This window comes from Abrus precatorius, unplaced genomic scaffold (genome assembly GCF_003935025.1).
Source record: "Abrus precatorius isolate BTA unplaced genomic scaffold, Abrus_2018 Scaffold7, whole genome shotgun sequence".
In the NCBI taxonomy this organism is placed as follows: domain Eukaryota; kingdom Viridiplantae; phylum Streptophyta; class Magnoliopsida; order Fabales; family Fabaceae; genus Abrus; species Abrus precatorius.
In genome coordinates this window covers 3668102-3690622 of record NW_020874417.1, presented here as the reverse complement: position 1 = coordinate 3690622, position 22521 = coordinate 3668102, and the positions used below count along the sequence as shown (strand labels likewise).

Below are 22521 nucleotides of genomic sequence, written 5' to 3'. Positions count from 1 at the left end.
ATTAGGGATGATAATTGAGTTTAAATTTAATTAATACTTACAAAAATATCAATAGTAGGTATGATTTCATTTATCAAACAAGTCAAGATCTAGGTAATTACCAGCATAATGTTATAGATATAAGTACATATATGTGCCATAATATATAACCTACCACATATATACCATGCACAAACATTAGATAAAATTAACTGATACTGAATATCAAATTTGTAAAAGAAACATATTTGATAATTTTAAAAAATTTTATTAATCAAATAATGAAATTTAAAGTCATCTTTATTCTCCTAATCTAATTTTTTTTTTCAGTTAAATGTAAACCTAAAATACATTGATGAAAACATGCGAGAACAAAGTTTAGTTTCCAAATTCACGTTATTTTTTATTTGTTATATAATAAATAAAGACATTTTTTAATAATAAAAGATACATTTAGAAGAGCTTATAAAAAATTTATGAAAATAACTTATAATTTATCTATGTTAATTTTAACTTATAAACAAACTTGTTAATATAACTTATTAATTTTTTTATAAAAAAATTATAATAAATTCCATGATCAAGTTTATGTAAAACATCCTCATGTTATAATAACTTATTAAAGGCTTAACTAAATTTTTAGTTTCTAAAACATTTGAAACTTTGTCATTTATCATCTTATTTTTAACCATTTATAATATATTTTTCTTTACTAAATAATGTCTTTATAATTTTTAGTTTTGTATGATCCTTTTTAAATATAATTATTTTCTATTTAATATTCATAAATATTTTAAATATCTTTTAAGTCCCCTTAAAATGATGAAGTAAATAAAAAAAGCTTTAATATTTAAAGAGACCAAATGAGAATTTGTTTTTTTTTTAACTCTGATGCATTGTTCAGGGTAAAAATTTTTTACATTGAAAACCAACTAAAATATATAATAGATATGATTTCTATATTCATTATTATAGAAATAAATAATTTTACTGATTTGAGATTAAATAGCAGTATAAAATTATTTTTTACACTCTCATTGTATTTAAATATTCATAAAAAAACAAAGGAGACCATTTTGTAAAAGAATTATAAGAATTTTTGGAAAAAAATGAAAACAACAGACCAAATGAAAAATTTAACAAATTTTCTTACACGCTTGGTTTTTCTACAGAGTAATTTTTCTCTAAGGTAAGAAAATTTTCGTCGACTATTACTTGGAAACCACACCCCCCCCCCCCCCCCAAATAAATAAATAAATCCCAAGATATCAGGACAGGATGTGTAACTCGAATCAAATAATTTCACAAAGTATTGACAAAAAATTAAAAAAATAACTAATTTTCAAAACTCATTGACCCGCTGTAGACATGTTTTTTTTAACGGCGTTTTACCAGATGAATTGTGCAATCTTACAGTTGCAAGATTCAACAGAAAATCACAATGACAACCGGAGAAAGACAGAGGTCTACAATGAGAAGATGACATAACATCTGTTAATTAGTCCAGTGATCATGCATTATATAAACTGCCCAAAAGAGCTGCTATATTTTCTTACTTATCATTCTAATATTTTATTTTACAAAGCAAGCATTCAAAAATATACACATTTATTATCTTAAAAATATAAAACATAATTAAAAGATTTGCAGGAATACATGTCAAGAGGATTTATAATTATTCTTTTTCTATTTTCTCTAATCAATCGAATACTGAAGATCCTCACTAGTCGGATCCATGCATTGCAAAATCTGCAAATTCATAATTTTCCGTATTTTAGACTGTAAACCAACTCCAGTGCATATAGTATTAGGGTAAGAGAAGTCTTGTAGCATCACCTATATGCGATTAAAACCCATTTAAACAATTGTTTGCAAGCAAGACTGATATGTTTTCCGTCTTATACACCAAGTGTGTGAGAATTATTCCCCCCCCACCCCCCTTTTTTCTTGGTAAAATTTTTACCAGCTTAAACCACGTACCCACCAGCGGTTGGACAACAACTTGTTAAACAGAATGACTGAGCTTTAAAATGGTAACTGTAACATGATGGAAAACTAAAATTAAAATGATTCTATGTCAAATACTCCCTAGTGCAGTTAAAAAGTTCCATTATCAAGCCTACATTTGTGAAGATGTAAATTTGAAAAAAAATGAATATACAAAACAACATTATGGCAATCAAATGATGACAATAGTATATGCTGACTTGAAAACCAAATTATGGCAATCAAATGATGACAATAGCATATGCTGACTTGAAAACCAAAAGTATATGGATGCATGAGCTCAAGTTCAATGGATGGTCAATGTAAACATGTGTACCATCGTGTATAAAAGTTAAACTGTATCTGATGCCTTCAAAATTCATTTACAAGCTTCTAGAACTATTCTCTGTTTCTGCCTGAGCATATGCATTTGCCTGAGATTAGATCCTCTCAAGCAGAAATGGATTTGTCCATGCAATTCATGCTGTTGAAGAAACATTGCGTACCAGAATATAGAAAAGCCAACCAGGCCTACGTCTAAAAATTCCAGTCCAGCTCTTTTCCCGCCACAAGGTAAAGTTCACAAGATAGGAACAAGCATAAAATGACTAGTTCTAAATTGAGGTATCAAATGTGAACTATTCATAAACCATCCATTTTACACGACTCTTTGCATTTGAAGTGGTAAAAGCACCAGCATTTATCTTTCATAAAAATGAATAAGTATAAACCACGATCAAATAAAACGAAAATACATACATTTAACATGCAAATAGTTTTATGATATAATTAACCACAAAACCCTCCACAGTCCACTTGCCTAGCAGTCAAGCCTTGCTATGCTTCATGGTACCCTTTTAATAAAAGGAAAGTGGAGCCATGCAAAGCACTTGGCAAGCCATTCAAAAGTACTCTGTTCAATTGCGTACTTCCCTTGCTCTATGTATCGATTCTCCCAAGTCAACCAAAAACGAAACCATATTGCACTGATATGAAAAATTCAAAGAGCCAGTAAATTAAAACTAAAAATCAATTAAACAACATGAATTATGACAGGAAGGCCTTTTGTCAGATAACACGGTGAAAAAAAAAATGCAAGACATTCTATTAGCCCAAAACAAGATGTAGTTGCTCGCTCAAGCTAAATGTCAAGGGAAAACAAGAATAAAAAAGAGTATAAAAGGATCCTATTGTAAAAGAAAATAAAATGAACTGAGAATCGTGGAGTGCCCAATCTAAGTTCTCTAACTATTCAATAAAGCAGAAAGCGAATATGGAAATTCAGTTGAAAGAAGAACGGTCAGTAACAAAATAACTCAGTAATAATTGAGCCAACAGTACAGTTCCTTGAGTTAAAGTGGCATTTGAGTGAGAACATGATCAAACTTTTTTTTTCTATTCGACATAATACATTATCAGCATTGAAAACAAAAAAGACAAAACTAAACACAAAGGCAGTATTCCAGTATTAACACGTTTCTAACAGTAGTGTTAAGGGTAAAAGAGGAAAAAAAGGAGGAACAGCATTGCAGTAGCAGCAGACTTGAACCACAAACAAAGGTAGTAACTAGTAACAGTGAAGTGATTGAAGAACCTGATAGTCTCAAAGCTCAAATTCTTCATCCCTGAGAGCAATCTCCGCAGCCTCTTCTTCCTCCTCATCGAGAACAAAGTACTCATTCCTCTCCACAGGCCTAAACATATAGAACATAACAATATAAAACGCAAGACTCGCAGTCTCCTCAGCAAGATTACTCACCCACTGATACTTGTACGCAGCAATGGTTTTCAGAGCAAAAACCACAATCCGCGTGAAATACAAGTAACCAATCACAACAATGTAAAACTGCCTAAACAGTGTCAACTTGGCCAAGTTCCTCGCAGCCTTCCCATCGGTCTTAGAGGTTTCCCTAAGCGACCTTATGGACCAAACAATGGGGAAAATAATCGCACAGCAACAGATAATATCAACGAGCAGGAAAACCTGATTCCAAGTAACCCAATCCTTGATGAAGGGTCCAGTTTCGCCAATTACAATGGAAGCGACATTGGCGAGAACCTGAAGGGGAATAACAATCATAAGCACCTTCTTCTCCCTCTCTTGCAAAAAGGGTTTAAGAAATGACCAGCCGGTTCCGACCAAAACGATGACGGTGAAGAGCAAAACTACGCGAATGAACTGGAAGATGTAGAAGAGAACGTCCCAACCATGGGGAGTGCCGGTGACTTTAACGAAGTGTTTGTCCTCAGCGGCGCAGATGAGGTTAAGAGCCTTCATGAGGAGGAGCGAGGCCATCAAGAGGTGGATCCGGTGAAGGGAGCGTTTGTTGGAGTGACAGAGGTAGAGCCAGAAGGCGAGGAAGGCGAAGTAAGCGAGGGAGAAGAGAAAGAAGAGGGAAGGAAGTTGAGTTTGACCGGCGGAGAGGTAGTCCCGGGAACGGTCAGGGTCAAGGTTGTAGAGCTCGGTGCGAACGGCCATGGAGACGGAGCTTTCGGGGGCGCAGTTGGCGAAGAAGAGGCTGTATTCGTTGGGGAAGGTGACGTTGTAGGTTTGGGTGAAGGAGGCGGTGGGAGGGGGAGAGAGGCCGCGGAAGGTGAAGAGGCGAGTGATGTAGCGGGAATCGAGGACGCAGAAGCTAGGGTTTTGCTGGATCTCTATTAGGACTTGGAGGAGTGACTCTTCGTTTAGGAGGAAGAAGCCTAAGCGCGACGGATCGGGTTGGGAAGGTGCCACTACAGAGACGGAGGAGACGGCGATGGAGACGTGGCCGGTGTGGGTAAAGCCGAATTTCTCGAAGAGGATCATTGGGCGGGTGTCAGAGGTTATGGTGAGGGTTTTGATCTCCGCGGTGGAGAATTGGAAGAGGAGGATGAAGAGTGAGATGACGGTGAGGAATGGCGGTTTGGCCATTGGAGACGGCGGTGAAGGAACGGAGGTTGACCAGAGTAAACGATTGTTCTTTTCTTTCTGTTGTTGTTAGCTTATTGTTGAAGACAAAGGTAACAGTGTTGGAGTCTTAATGTATGAATGCCGTGTGGAGATTTTGGCTTTTCTAAACGACGTCGTCACGCTGCTTGGGCGGAGTTTTCGTTGATCGTCGGCCCAAACTTGCGTTGTGCTCTTGTGGCCCAATGCTTGTCTTTAACTTCCATGCTTTTCCTTATTTTCTTCAAAAGTATTTTTCTTGCTACGGCTGGACTGAGTCTTCAATTCAAGTTTTGTTGCTTTTTATATAATATTCTCTGTAATAATTCGCTTTACTTTCAGTGATAAATGTTGAATGAAATTTAATATATTTAAGGTATTCAAAACTTCAATAAAATTATGGAATGCTTCATTTATTTATTAATTTAAAATTTTATTAAAAAATATTGCAAGAGAATTTTAAATTGTTATTTGCCGTGTATTAAATTGTAGGAACTAACTATGGGACGACCTGATTGAGAAGTGATCCACCCATGCATGGAGCACTAAACTCAACAAGAGTATTGTTTATATATATATATATATACATATATTACAATACTTTTTATTCTTATTTCATCACACACTTTTCTTTTATCTCTTATTGTATAATTGTTTTTATATTAGTGTAATTTCTCATATTTTAATATGAAGCAATCTCGTTTCTTTAAGATTAGACTAGTAAATCCAAATTATTACCATATGTGATTGAAGTTTTAGATAAATTAATCTAGTATTAGAGCAGGACTTCTCTCGAGAAGCAAACACTTCTCCGATTAAACACCTCGGCACTAAGAATAAAATGTAAAATATTTGATAATAATAATAATAAACCGTGCAACGACTACACTAAGTTAATAATGGAAAATGTTTTGAGTCACTAATGCAAAGATATTTCTTTTATAAATGAGATACATTTTTAGAATATATAATATTAACGTCGAGTGGTTTAAAATGGAAGTTACTGCGGATGGTAGAACGAAATATATTATTCATTGGTCAGATTGAGACGATGAGCCCGAGAAATTGATTAAAGCGAGTTTTTGGTTGGCTTGGTCAAATTCGGTCATGCTCCGAATTTAATTTTCTCATCAACAAATGAAACCATCTTGCACAAACACAAGACCTTGTAAATATTTTTTTTTTAAAAAAAGCACCTGGGAATCAACCAACAATATGAACTATGACATGAAGAACTTGTCAGAGGGAACCAAAAAAAGAATGGAAAAGAAAGACAGAAGACAAATCTCTGACATATTTTGCGCACTCAATGTAAGCGGAAAACAAAAGTGAAAAGGGTGGGATTATAAACAAAATAACCAAGTAATAAACTCGTTGACCGAAATTAAGGAGCATCTTATAAAACATTTTAAAACTTTTTTCAATTCTGCACACATGATCAGCTAGCACTGCGAACCAAAACCACAGTACAGTGTTAACGGGAATAATAAAAGGGGTTTTAGCGTTTTAAAAAGAAGAAGATCATGAAAGGAGTAACAACACGTGCAGCACTAGCAGCAGACTTGAACCAACAAAGACGATCAACGAGATAGTTTCAACTTTCAAGGCTCCAATTCTAATTTCTTGACAGCAACCACCACTTCCTCCTCCTCATCGAGCACAAAGTACTCATTCCTCTCCACAGGCCTAAACATGTAGAACATGATAACGTAAAACGCAAGACCAATAGTCTCCTCAGCGAGATTACTCACCCATTGGTCCTTATAGGAAACAGTGATTTTAAAACCAATGAGCACAAAACGCGCGAAAAACAAGTACCCAATCACAACCATGTAAAACCGCTTGAAAAGGGTCGAGTTTTCTAAGTTCGTTAGAGCCTCCGAGGTTTCACCCGACCAAACAACGAGGAAAATAATCACACTGCAACTGATGAAGTCCACGAGCAATACCAGGTGGTTCCAATTAACCCATTCCTCGACGAAGAGTCGAGTCTCGGGAACTACAAGGGAAACAAAGCTAGCAAGAAACTGAAGCAGAATCACCATGACGAGCACCACCTGCCCCCTCGCCCGCAAAAAAGGCTTTGGAAAAGACCAACCGGTTCCAAGCAAGACAATAACGATGAACGACAAGACGACGCGAATGAACTGGAAAATGAACAAGGAAACTTCGACCCAATGGTTGGGGATGCCGGTGACCTTCACATAGTACATGTCACCGGCGGCAAAGATGAGGTTAAGGCTCTTGATTAAGAGGAGAGAAGCCATCAAGAAGTGGATGAAGCGAAGGGAGAGCTTGTTGAGGTAACAAACGAAAATCCAGAAGAAGAAGAACGCGAAGTAGACGAGGGAGAACAAGAAGAAGAGTGAAGGGAGAAGAGTCTGGCCAGCGGAGAGATAATCGCGGGTGCCGTCGGGGTGAAGGTTGAAAATCTCAATGTGTACATTCATGGAGATGTTGCTCTGAGGGACACAGTTAGCGAAGAAGAGGGTATATTGGTTGGGTGAGGTAACGGGGTAAGAGCGGTTGAAGAATGGAAATGGAGAAGAGTGTGATAGGGCACGGAATGTGAAGAGGCGGAATATGTAGAAGGAATCAAGGACGCAGAAGTTAGGGTTTCGTTGGACTTGTATTAGGACTTGGGGTAGTGCATATTGGTTCACTAGAAAGAACCCTACCTGTGATGGGTTGGGTTGTATCGGTGACGCCACTGAGACGGAGATCACCAGGTGGCCCCTTCTGGTGAACCCGAATTGGTCGATGATGATCATGGGTCGGGTGTCGGAGGTTAAGGTAACGGTTTTGATTTCCGCCGTGGAGGGTGGGATGAGACATAGTACGAGGACGGTAACGAAAACGGTGAAGGCGATTTTCTCCATTGTTGGAATGACGGGAAGGTTCCTTCTTGACGATAGATTTAAGTAAAGGAGTGTTGTGTTTTGTGATTGTCGCTACTCGCTGGTTTGTTGTCTAAGACAAAACTGTAGTGTTGATCGTATCGTCAATATCCAGAAATTAAGAAAGTCCAACCCTTTTTAAGGTACTTTTAATTATTAACTAGTAAGTAACCCGCTTGAAGTTACAAATTTAGATTAATTTATAAATAAATTGAATATATCATATAAATAATTAGATATTATAAAATATTATATAAATACGAAACATGATATAGGTTGAAAAATGTCGAGCTCTTAACTCTGTCGTCTTTGCTTGATTAAGAATTTTTTGTGTTTAGCATCTTAAATTCTTTATCTTAGAATTGGATAGTAACCTTCGACCATACACAAAGGAAAGATGTATATATGTTCATAGATATAGATTCTTAATTTTGAGTATTATATTAATTTACTTAAAATTGTTTATGCATTGGAACAGGTAAACTACTCTCATATTGATTGAGTCGATCACCATTTTCTTATTTAAATGGGAAAATCTTCTCAATGTGTCACTGAGTGCAGCCACAGGCAAATGTACCTTAAAAAAATATATTATCATAATATGTTTTAACATATATATCGTAACGAAAATCATATTATCGTAGTATCGCTTGTGAGGGTGTTGAAGCTTAAAGCTCAAAATTCGAAAAATAAAAGCATGAAATAATAGAATAAAAATAAATGAAAAGCAATAGCAAAAATTTGTGAGTACGAAAAACTTTTTAAGAAGATAATTTTGTTTTTATGGTTCGAAGTACATGTTATTTACATAAGAAAGAGAGTAAAAATTATTAGACTTTATATTGTTTTCTTGGTTTAGCTGCATGTTATCGTATTTCACTGGCCAATAAAAAAGGAGTTTGTTAAACTTTTATTTAAGCATGTACTTTTATTTTTTAAGCTTTTATAAAAAATGACACATTTATTATATCAAAGTTATCAAAATACAATAAATACTTTTTTTAATAATATTTTAGTATTATTAATTATTTATCTTTGACTTTAAAGGTTAAGGTTAACATTTTCCATAAAATATACAGGTTCTACATTTACTGCACGTTATTCCAAGGACACATTTTATTATGTATTGCTTTATCTCCAAGACCTGTTTATATAACAGAAAAAGTATATGGTTCAAATTTTGGTTCAGATGGAATATTGTATCTGATATTATCATACATTATTGTTTACTTCTTCTTCTTCTTTTTATCATATTTTCTTCATGTAGCCCCAACAATAAAGAACTGAGAAAAGCAGCTGAATCTAAAGCATTAAACATGCAGCCAAAGCAATTACTATAGTGGACTTGATCAAAGCAATATATCTGATTTAAGGTATGTATAACACTTATTTTAAATTCGTGTAAACAAGTTTTGAAAAATTCACGGGTAAAAAATATTAAAAGCTCTAACAGGTTAAAGAGCAATAAGAAAATCCAAGTCATATATAAATTCAGGTAGGAGAAATAGGTAACAAAATCTCAAGAAGAAGTACACAAAAATGTGCAGGCTTAAAGAGGACTTAAAAACCAGTTCATCCAAGTTCAGTTCTGACAAGTGGAACTTGACGACGAGTAGAGGAAATGAGTGACAATCCGTTGCTGAAAAATACCAAAGTAAACAAGACAACTCATACAAAGCAATGTAAGCAAGCTTCTGAAGAATTTATGGGTAAAAACAATACATAGTTTTGACAAAGCTTGAAAAGCAAGAACAACATCTAAAGTTGTGTTGTATATAAAGTTTCATGTCCGTTTTGACTTTTGTGAGACTTAATACAAAATTATGCTAGTGGTCATCGATCAGAAGTAATTAAATAGATTTTGTGAGATTTTTATCAAGTTTAGCCAATAGTTTTAGTTTAGCTCTAAATTTCTTTTGAAATCTAGACATAATTAATTTTTCTCACAAAATAGGAGCTTCATTGCAAAGAAAGTGGATAATATAGATATAACGAACGATGCAATAAACAAGAGATATAAAAAAGTGATACTTGAGTATACAAATTAAAGTATAAAAAAAATGGTTGTTTATTGGTTTATGAGTTGATAAAAAAGGAGTCTCCTTAATTTCACCTACTTAAGTTAGTATCTTTAATTTAATTTTTAGTTCTTACTTCTGTTCGCTGTGTCGTCCAAAATAGTCTATTCATTTTTATGATTCATAAGTTGGAGGTTGTTTAGTTTAATTTGTGGTCTCCAATTCAAATTTTAGTAATTATAGCTATGTTGAATACTAAGTGAGAATTTTGTTATCTAGTCCAACCGGTGTGGATAGAATTACCTCCAATAAAAAAACACTTGTGTTTTAGAAGGGAAAAAAACTTCAAATAAATAAACATTTTATTTATTTTTAAAACAATAAAATATATTTAAACAACGAGTATTTTAAACAAACGAAATAATAGATACAACCACACCTAACTGCCTCACTAAATGGCTCACCAAAAAAGTTGTGTTCATAGGCATGCACACATAAGTTTGTATTTTGTAAATCAGGTTTGAGGTCATCATTTTTATTTTAAAATAGAGAATATTCATTAATATTGATCCGTAAAGTCCTTTAAATAATGTTCTAACACTTTTACTTGTTATGAGAAAATGCAGTGAAGGAATTTGGAACTGCTCTTATCCATCGTTCATTTTTACTATCTGTATATTGAGTTAAATTATGAACGTAATAGCAAATCAGCATTGATCAACCGGATAAACCAGATTCAACAAAACCTCAGATAGTTAAAGATATTTCATTATGCATTCAAAATTAATTTTTTTAATTCAGATTTAGTTAAATTTTGTTAGCCGAAACTTTATAAATATAAAATGACAAAGGATTATGTTTATATGACTTTTTTTTTTTTTTTTATATCCTTGGTTTTAAATTAGACAAACCCATATTTTTATATATTAATAAATAAATATATCAATATTATCATTACTACTATTATTAAAGGTTTAAATTCGTATATTTATATAAAACTTTAAGTTTATTAGTTTATTTCAATATATTTTTAACTTATTTAAAAATTCAAAGAAATAATAGATTTAAACGTTAAATTAAATTTTTAAAAAGTTAAATAAAAACTTAAATAATCTTTATCAGATAAATAAATTAAATTCAATTTTAAGCTTCAAAAATCAAGTTTAGATCATACAAAAATTAGTATAACTTATTTTTATCTTTCGTAATACTTTTTTTTTTGTTATTGTCAAAATCAAGTAATGTTTAATAATATATTTGTATGACAATTATAACTCTTTTTGAAAAGAATCAGTTGTTTTTTCACCCTTTTATATCAAACCTGTCTCATGGAGCTAGTGTGTAAATGCTAGCAGGTTGGGTATATGTTGTGCACAATGTATTCAGCTTAAACCTAAGATGACCATACCCTTTTAATAAATGCTCAGAGTTCAGTGTAGTGGTCACCACCAACTGGAACATCTCACAATTTTCAAGTTATGCCCTTAATGTGCAACTAAGTTCCAGTCTTGTCAGTTGTCACCCCTCCCTCCCATGAAAGTCCCTATAAAAAAACAATGAGTTGTGTTCAAAGAGTAATAATAATTTACATACAATAAATTTTTATTATAAATTATATAACACTGTTAAACTCAATGTATGCATGATATTAAATGTAATATTTTAATAAAAAGACATTATTTTATTATTTTATTATTATGTATCATTGAATACACCTGAAAAGATTATTAAAAAAATATTAATATTAAGTAGTCTAAAAAATTAAACTTTGAGTTTTAATATATTAAATATTTTTATTTCATAACATGCATTTTCCTTAAATCAATATTTTGTATCTTTTTGTATAATAATTAAAAGTATCACACATTAAAGTATATTAAATAATTTTTAATTAATGTATGTGAAAATTTATCAATTTCTTTAATCTTCTTCATTTCTTTAGCACTACCTTTAATTATATTTTTGGTAAATTCTTTATTTTTAATTTAATTAATTATAAAATAAATATTATTTACTTAATTATTTATCAATAGTTTCTTAAATATTATTAATTAATCACGAATGAAAAATACAAATAAACAATTTATTTAACTAAAGTTTATAAATTATAAAATGAATATTATTTTATGAGGTCAAATGATAGTCAATATCGTTGATATCGAGTTAATTTAATCAGTAGACAGTAGCAAATTAGTGACGATTTAACTAATTGAGTCCTATGATGCCATATTTCAATATTCACAAGAAAAGTTTATGAAACTTCTCAAATCTCACATTGCTAATAAATATTAGATTTAACATAATATATATTTATGGGTTACATTATATTCTCCCTATAAAAAGGTATTAAGGTGATTGCACCTTCAAATCACACATCTATAGCCTATTTTGTTTGAGTCTCAAATTCCCTTGAAATAAAGTGTAGAATATCACAATCCTCCATTACCAGATTTATCCAACTTAAGATCAAAACACGTTTTCTTTCCATGAGACTAACTTGCATGACTTCTAATGTAATATAATTATAAAAAAAAACCCTTTTTAATAGGATAAAAATTTTAATTGCATAATTTGAACTAACATATTTTATTACCCATTAAAATAAAAATGAACCAACATATATATAATTATTTTAATGTTTTCGTTGATAAAACCAAACATAGAAAGAAACATATATTATTTACTAAGGAAATAGTACTCTCTCTCTCTCTCTCTATATATATATATATATGTTTGATAAATAATGTCCTTTTCATTATATTAAATGAAACTGAAAACATATAAGAAACAAATATTTCCAATTAAAAAAAGAAACAACATAAAATATTATATGATATTTGTATATTAGGGGTGTTAATAGTTTGGGCCCATGACCACGAGGGAAGCATATGAATAGGAAGTGGAAAACATGAAAAATGAAAACGTGAAAGGGTCCCAATTATGATTATATCTGCATATATTCATAGTGAGAAGAAATGGGAAATGGGCACACGCTAAGTAATTTAATTCGGAGCTGTTTTTCTCATCTACTTTTTCTTCCACCTAATGCATCACGTGGTCAACGCATGCACATTTTTAAATTTGCAAAATCACCCAACAAGTCATAAATTTGGTAATATTCCCAAACTCAAGTAGAGAATAAACCTTCCAAACAAAAATGTACCAACTTTGTCACAAACAGGGATGAGAATGCGCATTCGGTTTTGGAGGACATTTTCGTCTTTCCCACAATTTTCATTATTATTTTCAGTTTTTTTTTCATTAGTAGTCACGAGGCAGACGAGGTGGTAGGAAATGGTGTTTAATACCTTTCTTGTCTTATTAGGTATTCAGTTAAAGTTATCAAAAATAACTTAAATTTAGAGATTATAATATTCTATATAATTTTAAAATAAATTTTAGTTATATATCGAGTTGATATCAGTTTACATAATATCATAATTATTTATATTGATATATTTTTTATAAATGCAGTGTAAAATATATTTTAATTTTTGATTCTGTAACTTAATTAAAGTTTATATATTATGTTGAGAAATTAAACTCAATATATTATTATATCTTTATCTGATTAAATTGGAATTTAAAGCAAAAAATCCAATTAACATTCCAAAACATGTAATGATTAAATTTAAACTTACTGGTCGGTGTTTGGGTCCGGTTCGTCCATAACAGTGTAAAAAGACAAAAAAGCCCCGCATGAGATTCATTATTTATACATTATCCTCAAAGGTAATTCCCGTAATATGGTTGGAAATGTGGAGTAATAGATGATTATCGGCGTGGGAGTAACTATTTAATACGTGGAGTGAAAAGGGTTGGTTCTGAAACCGGGAATTTTCTGGTATCCAAATCCTCCAGAAGTTCAAACTTCGAAGCCTCCATGGAAAAATTGACAACCACCAAGGAGAAGGAGGTGGAGGATTGAGAGCATCAAAGGGTAAGTACAAGAATTTAAGAACCTCGCCAAAGGGAAGAAAAACCGAAATCACCATAAATTTTTTTGAGCCCCCATATTGTTTTCTGAATCTGTAAGTCTTTCCCTCTTTCTGTATTGATTATCTGTTTTCATCTTCCATTTTTCTTTTACTGGGTGGGAAAAAGTTTATATATTTTTTACATTAAATTGGTTTTTCTATTTTTTTTTTATTAAACTTGTTATTTTAAATAAATTATATTTATTTTTGCCATGCGGTGCTGTTGTTAATCAGGAACCATAGTCAGTGGAGAGGGACAAAGCTTGGCGAATACTTTATGTGTGTCGTTGGGGTTGTTTTGTTGGGAAGCAAGGCTTAAACTTTGAGTTCTGTTTTGTTGGTCTCTCTTAGGGGGAAAAATGAATGTGGTAGGCAAAGTTGGAAGCTTGATTACTCAAGGTGTGTACTCAGTTGCTACCCCTTTTCACCCCTTTGGTGGGGCTGTTGATGTGATTGTTGTTCAGCAGCAAGATGGGGCATTTCGAAGCACACCTTGGTATGTTCGGTTTGGTAAATTTCAGGGTGTTCTCAAAGGTGCTGAAAAGATTGTTAGGATAAATGTTAACGGTGTTGAAGCCAACTTCCATATGTATCTTGACAATTCGGGGGAGGCTTATTTTTTGAAGGAGGTGGATGATGATAAAGGAGTTGAGTCAGATGAGGTTGTTCAAGATTCTATTAGCCAAAATAATAGCTATTTGAGTAATGGTCATAGACTTGATCATAGCATCTCGGATTCTGGGGTGCTTCGGTTGAAAGATGAAGGCGATTCCTCGGCTGTGCCTCTAATTCAAAGGGCGGAATCTGATGTTGATAGGAGATTTTATGAATTCCCAGACGATCCATCTTCTTTTGAGGACTCAGTTGAGTTGTCAGAATACGGGTCTAATTCGTATGAGAGTCTAGAGGGAGAAATTTTTGTGGATTCACAGAGTTCACATCCAGAGATGGTCTTGGTGAGTGTTGATGGTCATATATTGACTGCTCCTATCTCGGAATCAGAGCAGAATGAGGAGGAGAATGTGCAGTTAAAAACTCCTCAGTTTCATCTGGGCCCAGGTGAAGAGACCGACTTATGTGAAGGCAATGGAGAGTTTAGTTCTGGTGAAAATGCTTGGGCTGCTGATTATATTAGTCAGCTAGATGCTCCAACAGTTGATGTTCAATCCGGTGTTCAGTCCATACACCGTGACACTAATGGTGATGATATTACTTCTAAGCTCCCGCTTGAAGTTTGTCAAGTAGAGGAGGTACATATTTGTCAACCCCAGGAAACATTGGAGATTAAAGATCAAGAACTTCATATGGAAAGTGATTCAGAAAGGGTTGAATCTGGTATCAAGAGGGAGAATGTTTTCAAAAGCTGTTTGGAGCTACAAGAATTTGGTCAGCAGGATGGAAATGCTGATTTAGAAGATGTAGGTTCATCATTGGTGATTCAAAATTCCGCAGAGGAATCTAATGCAAATTGTCTCGTAGTTGATGAAAATGAACAAGAGAGCATTGTACAATCTAGAAACGTTGATGAGTTATTACCCCCTAATGGTTCTACTTCTAATGGCCATAGATCTCCTAAATCAGAGTTGGAAATTCAAGAGAAGAATGCATCAGAAGTTGAAAGTGCTCCTGCCTCTTGTTCCAATACTACCGATATTGAACAAAATGATGAACATCTTGGCAAGTCAGTATCAAATTATGGGGTAGATGGGAGTCAAAAAAACCCTGCACTGGAAGATGTTAGAACTACAAGTGAGGTAGTGGAACCTCAAACAGAAACTTCAAATGAAGATCAAAACCATTCTAGTTTGGGTAAGACCAGTGCTGTAAATTAGTTGCGCTTTGAATCTGCAATTATTTAATTGATATTAGTGCAATATTTATGTCTTTTATTCATCTTATAATTTGCAGGATTTGAGATCTCACTTTGTGGTCATGAACTTAAGGCGGGCATGGGTTCAGTAGCTGCTGCTGAAGTATTCGAAGCACATAGGATATCGGCTGTTGACTTTATGAGTTCTGCTCCATCAGTAATTAAAAATCAAAATCTTGTTATCAAGTTTAAAGAGAGGTACTTGATGTGGGAAAAGGCTGCTCATCTTGTTCTTGGAATGGCTGTTTTTGGTTTAGATTTACCTGTTGAACCCAAAGATACAATTCCCGTGGAACAAGATGCATTGAAGTCCAGGGATGATGATCCAGGAACATCTTCGGCTGGACGCAGATGGAGACTTTGGCCTATTCCTTTTCGAAAGGTCAAAACAACTGAGCATACTAATAATAACTCACCAAATGAGGAGGTATTTCTAGATTCTGAGTCTGGATCTCTTGCAGACCCAACTCCAACATCCAGTACCCAGGGATCTCCCCATAAGCAATTTCTAAGGACAAATGTTCCAACTAATGAGCAGATAGCATCCTTAAATCTCAAAGATGGTCAAAATTTGGTAACCTTCAGTTTCTCTACAAGGGTTCTCGGAACACAACAGGTTTTGACATTCATTGATTGTCTAAGTTCCTGTATAAATTTACATACAGTGGTTGGATTTTGTCTAAGATTGAACCTTTAATTACATAACAGGTTGATGCTCATATATATCTATGGAAGTGGAATGCAAGAATTGTAATATCAGACGTTGATGGAACTATTACCAAGTAAGGCCATACTGCTAATGCTTCTTGGGATACTAAATGTTATTTTAAACTTGTCTTGACATCAATGTTACTTCACCATTGTTATTCTTCTTTATCATCTCTCTTCTCCATTTAATTGGAGTTTATTTTAGATGAAATCCATGTATGCGTCCTTAATGCTAATTGTGCTATTTGTTGATGCTATTGAAACTTACAAAATGAAAGACGCAGAGAAGGGGGTGCAGAATCTGATTTGAATATATGAATTTTCAGATTTTTAGTTGTTTTTTTCATCTTGGAGTCAGGCTTTGTATAAGCTTATGGTGCATTAAATGACTTAGTCTGAGTGGGAATGTTGGATGAACCAAAGCGTCTGTCATTAGCTTGTGTGCATTCTATGTAAAATTCTGCTGCGGAACCCTTTGACTAAATCTTGTGCAGAATGGTCTTTGTTTTTAACTTTTTTAGGTTGTCTATCTGTGATGATTGTGTTAGGGAGTGTATCAGATACGAAAATGTAGATGAGGAAAGAATGGAACTATCTTTGTTGGTGACTTCTCCAGAATGATGACTTCCAACAGAAGATAGAATCTGAATGGTAGTTATAGATATCTGGGACTTCGAAAGCCTGGTCCCTCCTCTAACTTCTTATACTTCCTCCAAAAATGACTCTTTCTCCTTCTTTCATTCTATTTATATAAACATAACTGCCTAACTAATTCTCGTTCTTAAAGAGTCTTGTTAACAGGCGGGTGCCTACTAATTGGGCCTAACTCTGGGTTTTTTTTATAAGCATTTAGCCATACCAATTTTGTCTGTTATTTGTGCATGGGAAAAAGATGTTAAACATGATTGCATTTGCTGTTATGATTGTACAAACATGTCTGAATGAAAGTTGTACTGAAAAAAAGAGCTAGAGGCAGCAGTAGGCAGAGTTGTAATTTGGTTTGAGAACCATGGTCATCACCTTATTTTTTTTCCTTCCTTTTAGGTCTGATGTTCTGGGGCAGTTCATGCCTTTAGTTGGCAAAGATTGGACACAATCTGGAGTGGCAAGGCTTTTCTCTGCCATTAAGGTATGCATATTTTTCTTTATAGAGATCTAACTTGTTTTCAGTTCAGTTGGAATGGGATAATTATGGAACAAATTTGGTGTGGTAAATGGAAGAACATTTCTTTAAGAAGTAAAGTGTACAGTAGGTGTGTAATTAAAATTTTGATTTCTTGTTGCAGGTTGTTTGTTATGTTTCTGTTACTATGTGCTGTCTCTTAACTTAGATTTATGCATGATTCTCAAATTAGTGGTTTGAGTTTGTATCAATGTTATCAATGGCGGATGACGGCTCATGACGGAAACCAAAAAATCTGCCATAAAGTTATGGCAGCCGCCATGGCGGGTTATGGCGGATATAATAAAATATATAAAAAATATTATAATATGCATATAATATTTATGTACACAAAAATTTAATATAAATGCTCAAGAAATTTTCAAGATTACATCATCATTCCAAGTAACATTAACAATGTACAAGAGAAAAACACAGCATGGATGTTATATTTAACAAAAAATGCTAAACAGAGCTTGAACAACAAACCAGAGGATGAATAGCAAAACAGATCTGGAACAGAAAAGCAAGAATGATCAGTGAATAGTAGAATAGTGCTTAAACAGATAAGCAGAATAGATGCCGGAAAAGTTGATTTCTGCGGTGAACAGAAAAGCAGAGGAAACGCCAAAAAAACTGATTTTTTTGACGAAATGGAGTGGGTGAGTTGGTGAGGATGGTAGAAATTGCTACGTTAAGGTTTTGGCTTTTCGTGCAGAGAGGAAGAGTGTAGAGGAAGATGAAATATATGTTTTATCAAGGGTAAATAACCTTTCTACCCATACAAATAATCAAAACGGTGCGTTTTAAAAAAATAGATTTTTTCCTTTCCCCAAAATTGCACTGTAGCACCTGCGACTTCTCCCTGTTGTGGCCGCGAACCACCCGAACCGCCACAATGTGACAAACGCCCTGCAACGTGGCGGCCGACAGCTGCTCTGCATTGCACCGGCGTGATAGCACCGCTGTTAACATAATGAAGATGGAAGACCAGTCGTCAGAAATGGAGTTTGAGGTTGTTGGAGATGGAGAACATATTGGCGGCCGCAAACAAAACAAGTATCAAGTCAAAGAAGAGAGATCTGAGATGAGTGCTTCGTCGAAGAAGACAGAGAGACGAATAGAGATGAGAAGGATTGGAGACGAATAGAGATGAGAGGGATTAGAGAAAAGAGAGAGATCTGAGATGAGGGAGTAGGATTTTGAGTGACGAAAAAGAGGACTTACCTAAGTTTTCTGTGTGGTCACCCTTGGACCGGGTCGGGTTTGGGCCCAAACCACCGAATCCGCCATTTTTGAAGGTTTTCCATCATGGCTGCCGCCATGGTGCCCTCATGTAAAAAGGCCATATAACGGAAGCGGTTTAACGGTGGGTTTCAAAACTGCCATGACGCCGCCATTTCCGCCATTCGACAATAATGGTTTGTATAACTACTGATAAGGGACCTTTAGTATAGACAATGAAAAGAAAATTCAGTTGCCAAGTAACTTTTATTTACCTCGAGTATTCTATTTTGAGCATAAATTGAACTGTGGACTAGAAATGTGTGCTGCATATGCAGTTATTTAAAGCACACACTCTTTGGGGAGGTTTTTTTTTAAAGATCTTATGCACTCATTATTGTAAATGATCAGCTTGGGCTCGAGATTGCTCAGCAAATGAGCCTGGAGCATGGTCAAGTCATTTTTGCTCAATCAACTAACATAGTTGATAGGAAGGCTATGACTAGTGAAACATGGCTCTTTTGCAGGCATTTAACTGAGATGGGACAGTGTCCATAGTCTGCTTTCATTACCAATTTACCATACATCATTTGCTGCTTTCTTTTACTTTTATATTTTTTTCTTGTTTCACTTTGCATTTCATCAATATTGTTATAAATAATTTAAGATTACATACTTGTGGATTTTTTATTTTTTCTAAAATTTGGTTTGTATGATCTTCAATATTATATCACATGATTTAATGGTTAGATTTCTTAAATCTGTTTTATATAAAAAGTAATTAAATGGAATAAGTGTCTAAGATTTACTTCTTGACTTAGGGGATCTCTTGCCTTATTTTATTATTGTTATTCAATTTCGGACTAGATTTCTTTCCATTAGAATGAAAATGAAAATAATTTAATCAGCAGAGTTTTTACTCTCTGTATAATGTGAATTGTTGTCCAGCATGCATGATGTTATCATGATGCCCAAGATTGATGTCTAAATACTAGATCTGGATTTTATGTCAGGAAAATGGATACCAGTTACTGTTTCTGAGTGCCCGTGCAATTGTCCAGGCATATTTAACCAGGAATTTCTTGCTTAACCTGAAACAGGTATTTAAACAACCTGTTTTCCTGTGATCAATGAGAATTTGTTTCGATATTAGAATTATTCTGCACTTTGAAGTAGTTGTACCTGGAATCAACCTGACTCTGCTTTTTCTGTTCCTTCTATTTCTTTCAATGTTAAGATTGTGAGGCATCACCTACCTTGCTAGTCTTGTAAAGGAATATCAATTTTGATTTTATTTAATATCCGCAAGACATTTCTGCATCTTTGGCTGCTTGATTAAGTTATTATTTCATGGTAAAGGTGGCATTAAGGTACCATTGGGTTTTAAAACCTTGAAACCCGACGAGGTAGCTTGTTTGACAGAAGGAAGGCATTAGCATTAGAAAATGAAGAAAGCAGTGAAATACTTGGCTATTTCACATTAATTTTCTTTAGAGGTTAGGTTAATCATGGAAAAATAGCTACACTTTATCACTTCTTTTTGCAATTAGATTGTCATTTTACTACCCCTGTCCATGTGTGTGTGTGTGTGTGTGTTTAGAGGAAAGAGTTGGTGCTTCTTTTTGTTGGTATAAATTTTTTTGTCCTCAAAAAGCTTTGCATCTTGGCAATGCGGTAATTGCTACTTCTTTAGCTAAATAAACATTGTGTGTTTGCAGGATGGAAAAACCTTACCCAATGGACCCGTTGTTATCTCACCTGATGGATTGTTTCCCTCACTTTATCGAGAAGGTGGGGCACTTCTAACCTGAGATTAATTAATGTGGCATTGGCTACTGCAATGTTGTTTATGTAGTCGGTTAATATTTATGTTATGATAATGATTTCACTTTCTGCTGATGCACTTGTGTTTTTAATTTGATAACTCTGTCTTCATGAAGACATGCATGCTGCTATCAATATCATGTATTTTGTAGTTCTTTCCTCACCCAATGACCCAAATACTGTGATAATCTGAAGTAACTGCTTATATCTCAAGCTTGCACTTATCTATTGATGAACACTGTAATTCATAATCATATCAACATTTCTTTGGCTTACTTTTGAAAACTATTGACAACCTGCTAGTCATTTTTGTTTACTCTAGGAGATCAATTATATGTGTACCTGGTGTATGTTGGCACTTGGCACCCATTAAAATTAGTTCTTTTTTATTTAGATAACAAAAATACTATAACCATCCTTTGTTTGTATATTTATTATCACTTATCCTTTTTTCCCCTGGCGGTGGATTTACTATACATCTCTGACGAGTATTTTGTATGTTTGGCCCCTTTATTGATGAAAGTGATAAGAAGAGCGCCTCACGAGTTCAAGATTGCTTGTTTAGAGGTAACTGCCAGAACAGCAAACCGTGTCATTATAATATATAACTCTGAAAATGTTATTGGAAAGCATCTTCTTACCAACATTATAACATATGCCGTCTAAAAATAATGTCATGCAGGATATCAAAAGACTTTTCCCTTCTGATTATAATCCATTCTACGCTGGATTTGGCAATAGAGACACAGATGAACTTAGTTACAGGAAAATTGGAATCCCTAAGGGCAAAATATTTATTATCAACCCTAAGGTGTGTCATGAATTAATATTTGTAATAGTTATTTTATATTATGATTTTAGTTCTTCTTTGGGACCAACTAAATATCTATGAAAAATAACAGGGTGAAGTGGCTACTAGTCACCGTATTGGCACAAAGTCATATACATCATTACATACCCTCGTCAATGACATGTTTCCACCAACTTCTCTAGTTGAGCAGGTAGCAAATAATCTCCTAAACCTAATCAGTAGAATGGAATATGATCTTCACAACCAACAAAATTGACTTTTAATTCAATTTCTTAAACATTGCAGGAGGACTTCAACTCATGGAATTATTGGAAAACGCCATTGCCAGATATTGATTAGTTCATTGCTTAAGATATTTAGTTCCTTTTGACAAGGATCCGTTGGTATGGAATATGGAACCATCCAAAGATGTTAACCAAAACGCAGGACTTTCATCCTACTTGACCCATTCATGTGCCGTAATTGGAGAGTATCTTTTTATACTGGATTTCATTGATGGGCATGCACGTATGTGTGTCTCAAAGAACATCATTATTCATCGTGATGGCCATGCCCTTGCTTTCCTTTTTTTGATCTGCATTGAATCTTGATTCATTATAATCCACCCTTCAACAGAATTGTGTAACATTAGGCTTATATGTTACATTGTACTACACCTTGTATATTTTTTATTTCGTTGATCAGGGAATAATGTCACAAATTCCAACAGAGAAACTTCTTTTCTCTACCTGATATTCATGTTTATCTTCAGTTTGTCCATGCGTTAAATCAGGAGAATAACAAATTGCATTTTATTGGAGTGAGGAACTAAAATCGATGATGATACATGAAAGCAAGGTCTCCAATCGAAAAATGTGTTTCTAGCATTTTTCTTTAACATTTGCTCTTCATTTTTATTGTTCAGGATAAGTTAAATTTCATATACTATTAAATATTAATAACAAGTTTGATATTCGATAAATTTTTAAATTTATAAGGTGGAATTTAATTAAAATATTGTTATATCTAAAGAAAGAAAGGAAAAAGCTTTAAATTATGATGAAAATTTTAATGCATTGTGGATTTAAATAAATAAAATAATTTAAAGAGATTTCATGGCTTATCAAACATTGTCAATTGCCAATTATTGAATTAACTGA

General features: G+C 33.8%; 3 protein-coding genes across 5 annotated transcripts; 1 reads left to right on the top strand and 2 right to left on the bottom strand.

Annotated features, from left to right (window-relative positions):
- Window positions 1–2506: 2506 nt before the first annotated feature.
- LOC113872251 (protein GPR107-like) lies at window positions 2507–4991 on the bottom strand. The gene is made up of 2 exons (XM_027509662.1): window positions 3560–4991; window positions 2507–2951 (listed from the first exon to the last, which is right to left on the bottom strand). Exon 1 carries the CDS (start codon window positions 4874–4876, stop codon window positions 3569–3571), a length of 1308 nt encoding a protein of 435 aa, XP_027365463.1. The 5' UTR covers window positions 4877–4991; the 3' UTR covers window positions 2507–2951; window positions 3560–3568.
- Window positions 4992–6492: 1501 nt separating this feature from the next.
- On the bottom strand, window positions 6493–7770 carry LOC113870766 (protein GPR107-like). Its single transcript, XM_027507216.1, has one exon. It carries the CDS (start codon window positions 7768–7770, stop codon window positions 6493–6495), a length of 1278 nt encoding a protein of 425 aa, XP_027363017.1.
- Window positions 7771–13547: 5777 nt separating this feature from the next.
- LOC113871027 (phosphatidate phosphatase PAH1) lies at window positions 13548–22204 on the top strand. Of its 3 annotated transcripts, none has more exons than XM_027507702.1 (11): window positions 13548–13837; window positions 14018–15592; window positions 15692–16269; window positions 16362–16435; window positions 17406–17490; window positions 19761–19847; window positions 20466–20538; window positions 21095–21138; window positions 21254–21382; window positions 21474–21572; window positions 21668–22204. In XM_027507702.1, the coding sequence occupies exons 2-11, from the start codon at window positions 14143–14145 to the stop codon at window positions 21719–21721; spliced, it is 2673 nt and encodes an 890-aa protein (XP_027363503.1). In that variant the 5' UTR covers window positions 13548–13837; window positions 14018–14142; the 3' UTR covers window positions 21722–22204. The 3 variants fall into 3 exon arrangements, with proteins under 3 accessions (XP_027363503.1, XP_027363504.1, XP_027363505.1); XM_027507703.1 differs by having other exon boundaries at window positions 13549–13746; window positions 21668–22203; XM_027507704.1 differs by lacking the exon at window positions 19761–19847 and having other exon boundaries at window positions 13565–13837; window positions 21668–22172.
- The last annotated feature ends 317 nt before the right edge of the window (window positions 22205–22521 follow it).

Bases quoted from the DNA above. Each gene is read 5' to 3' on its own strand.
- LOC113872251 (XM_027509662.1), bottom strand. From the start codon at position 4,876: ATGGCCAAACCGCCATTCCTCACCGTCATCTCACTCTTCATCCTCCTC.
- LOC113870766 (XM_027507216.1), bottom strand. From the start codon at position 7,770: ATGGAGAAAATCGCCTTCACCGTTTTCGTTACCGTCCTCGTACTATGT.
- LOC113871027 (XM_027507702.1), top strand. From the start codon at position 14,143: ATGAATGTGGTAGGCAAAGTTGGAAGCTTGATTACTCAAGGTGTGTAC. The intron at 16,270-16,361 runs GTTTTGACATTC...ATTACATAACAG, and splicing joins GGGTTCTCGGAACACAACAG to GTTGATGCTCATATATATCT. The intron at 19,848-20,465 runs GTATTTAAACAA...GTGTGTTTGCAG, and splicing joins TCTTGCTTAACCTGAAACAG to GATGGAAAAACCTTACCCAA.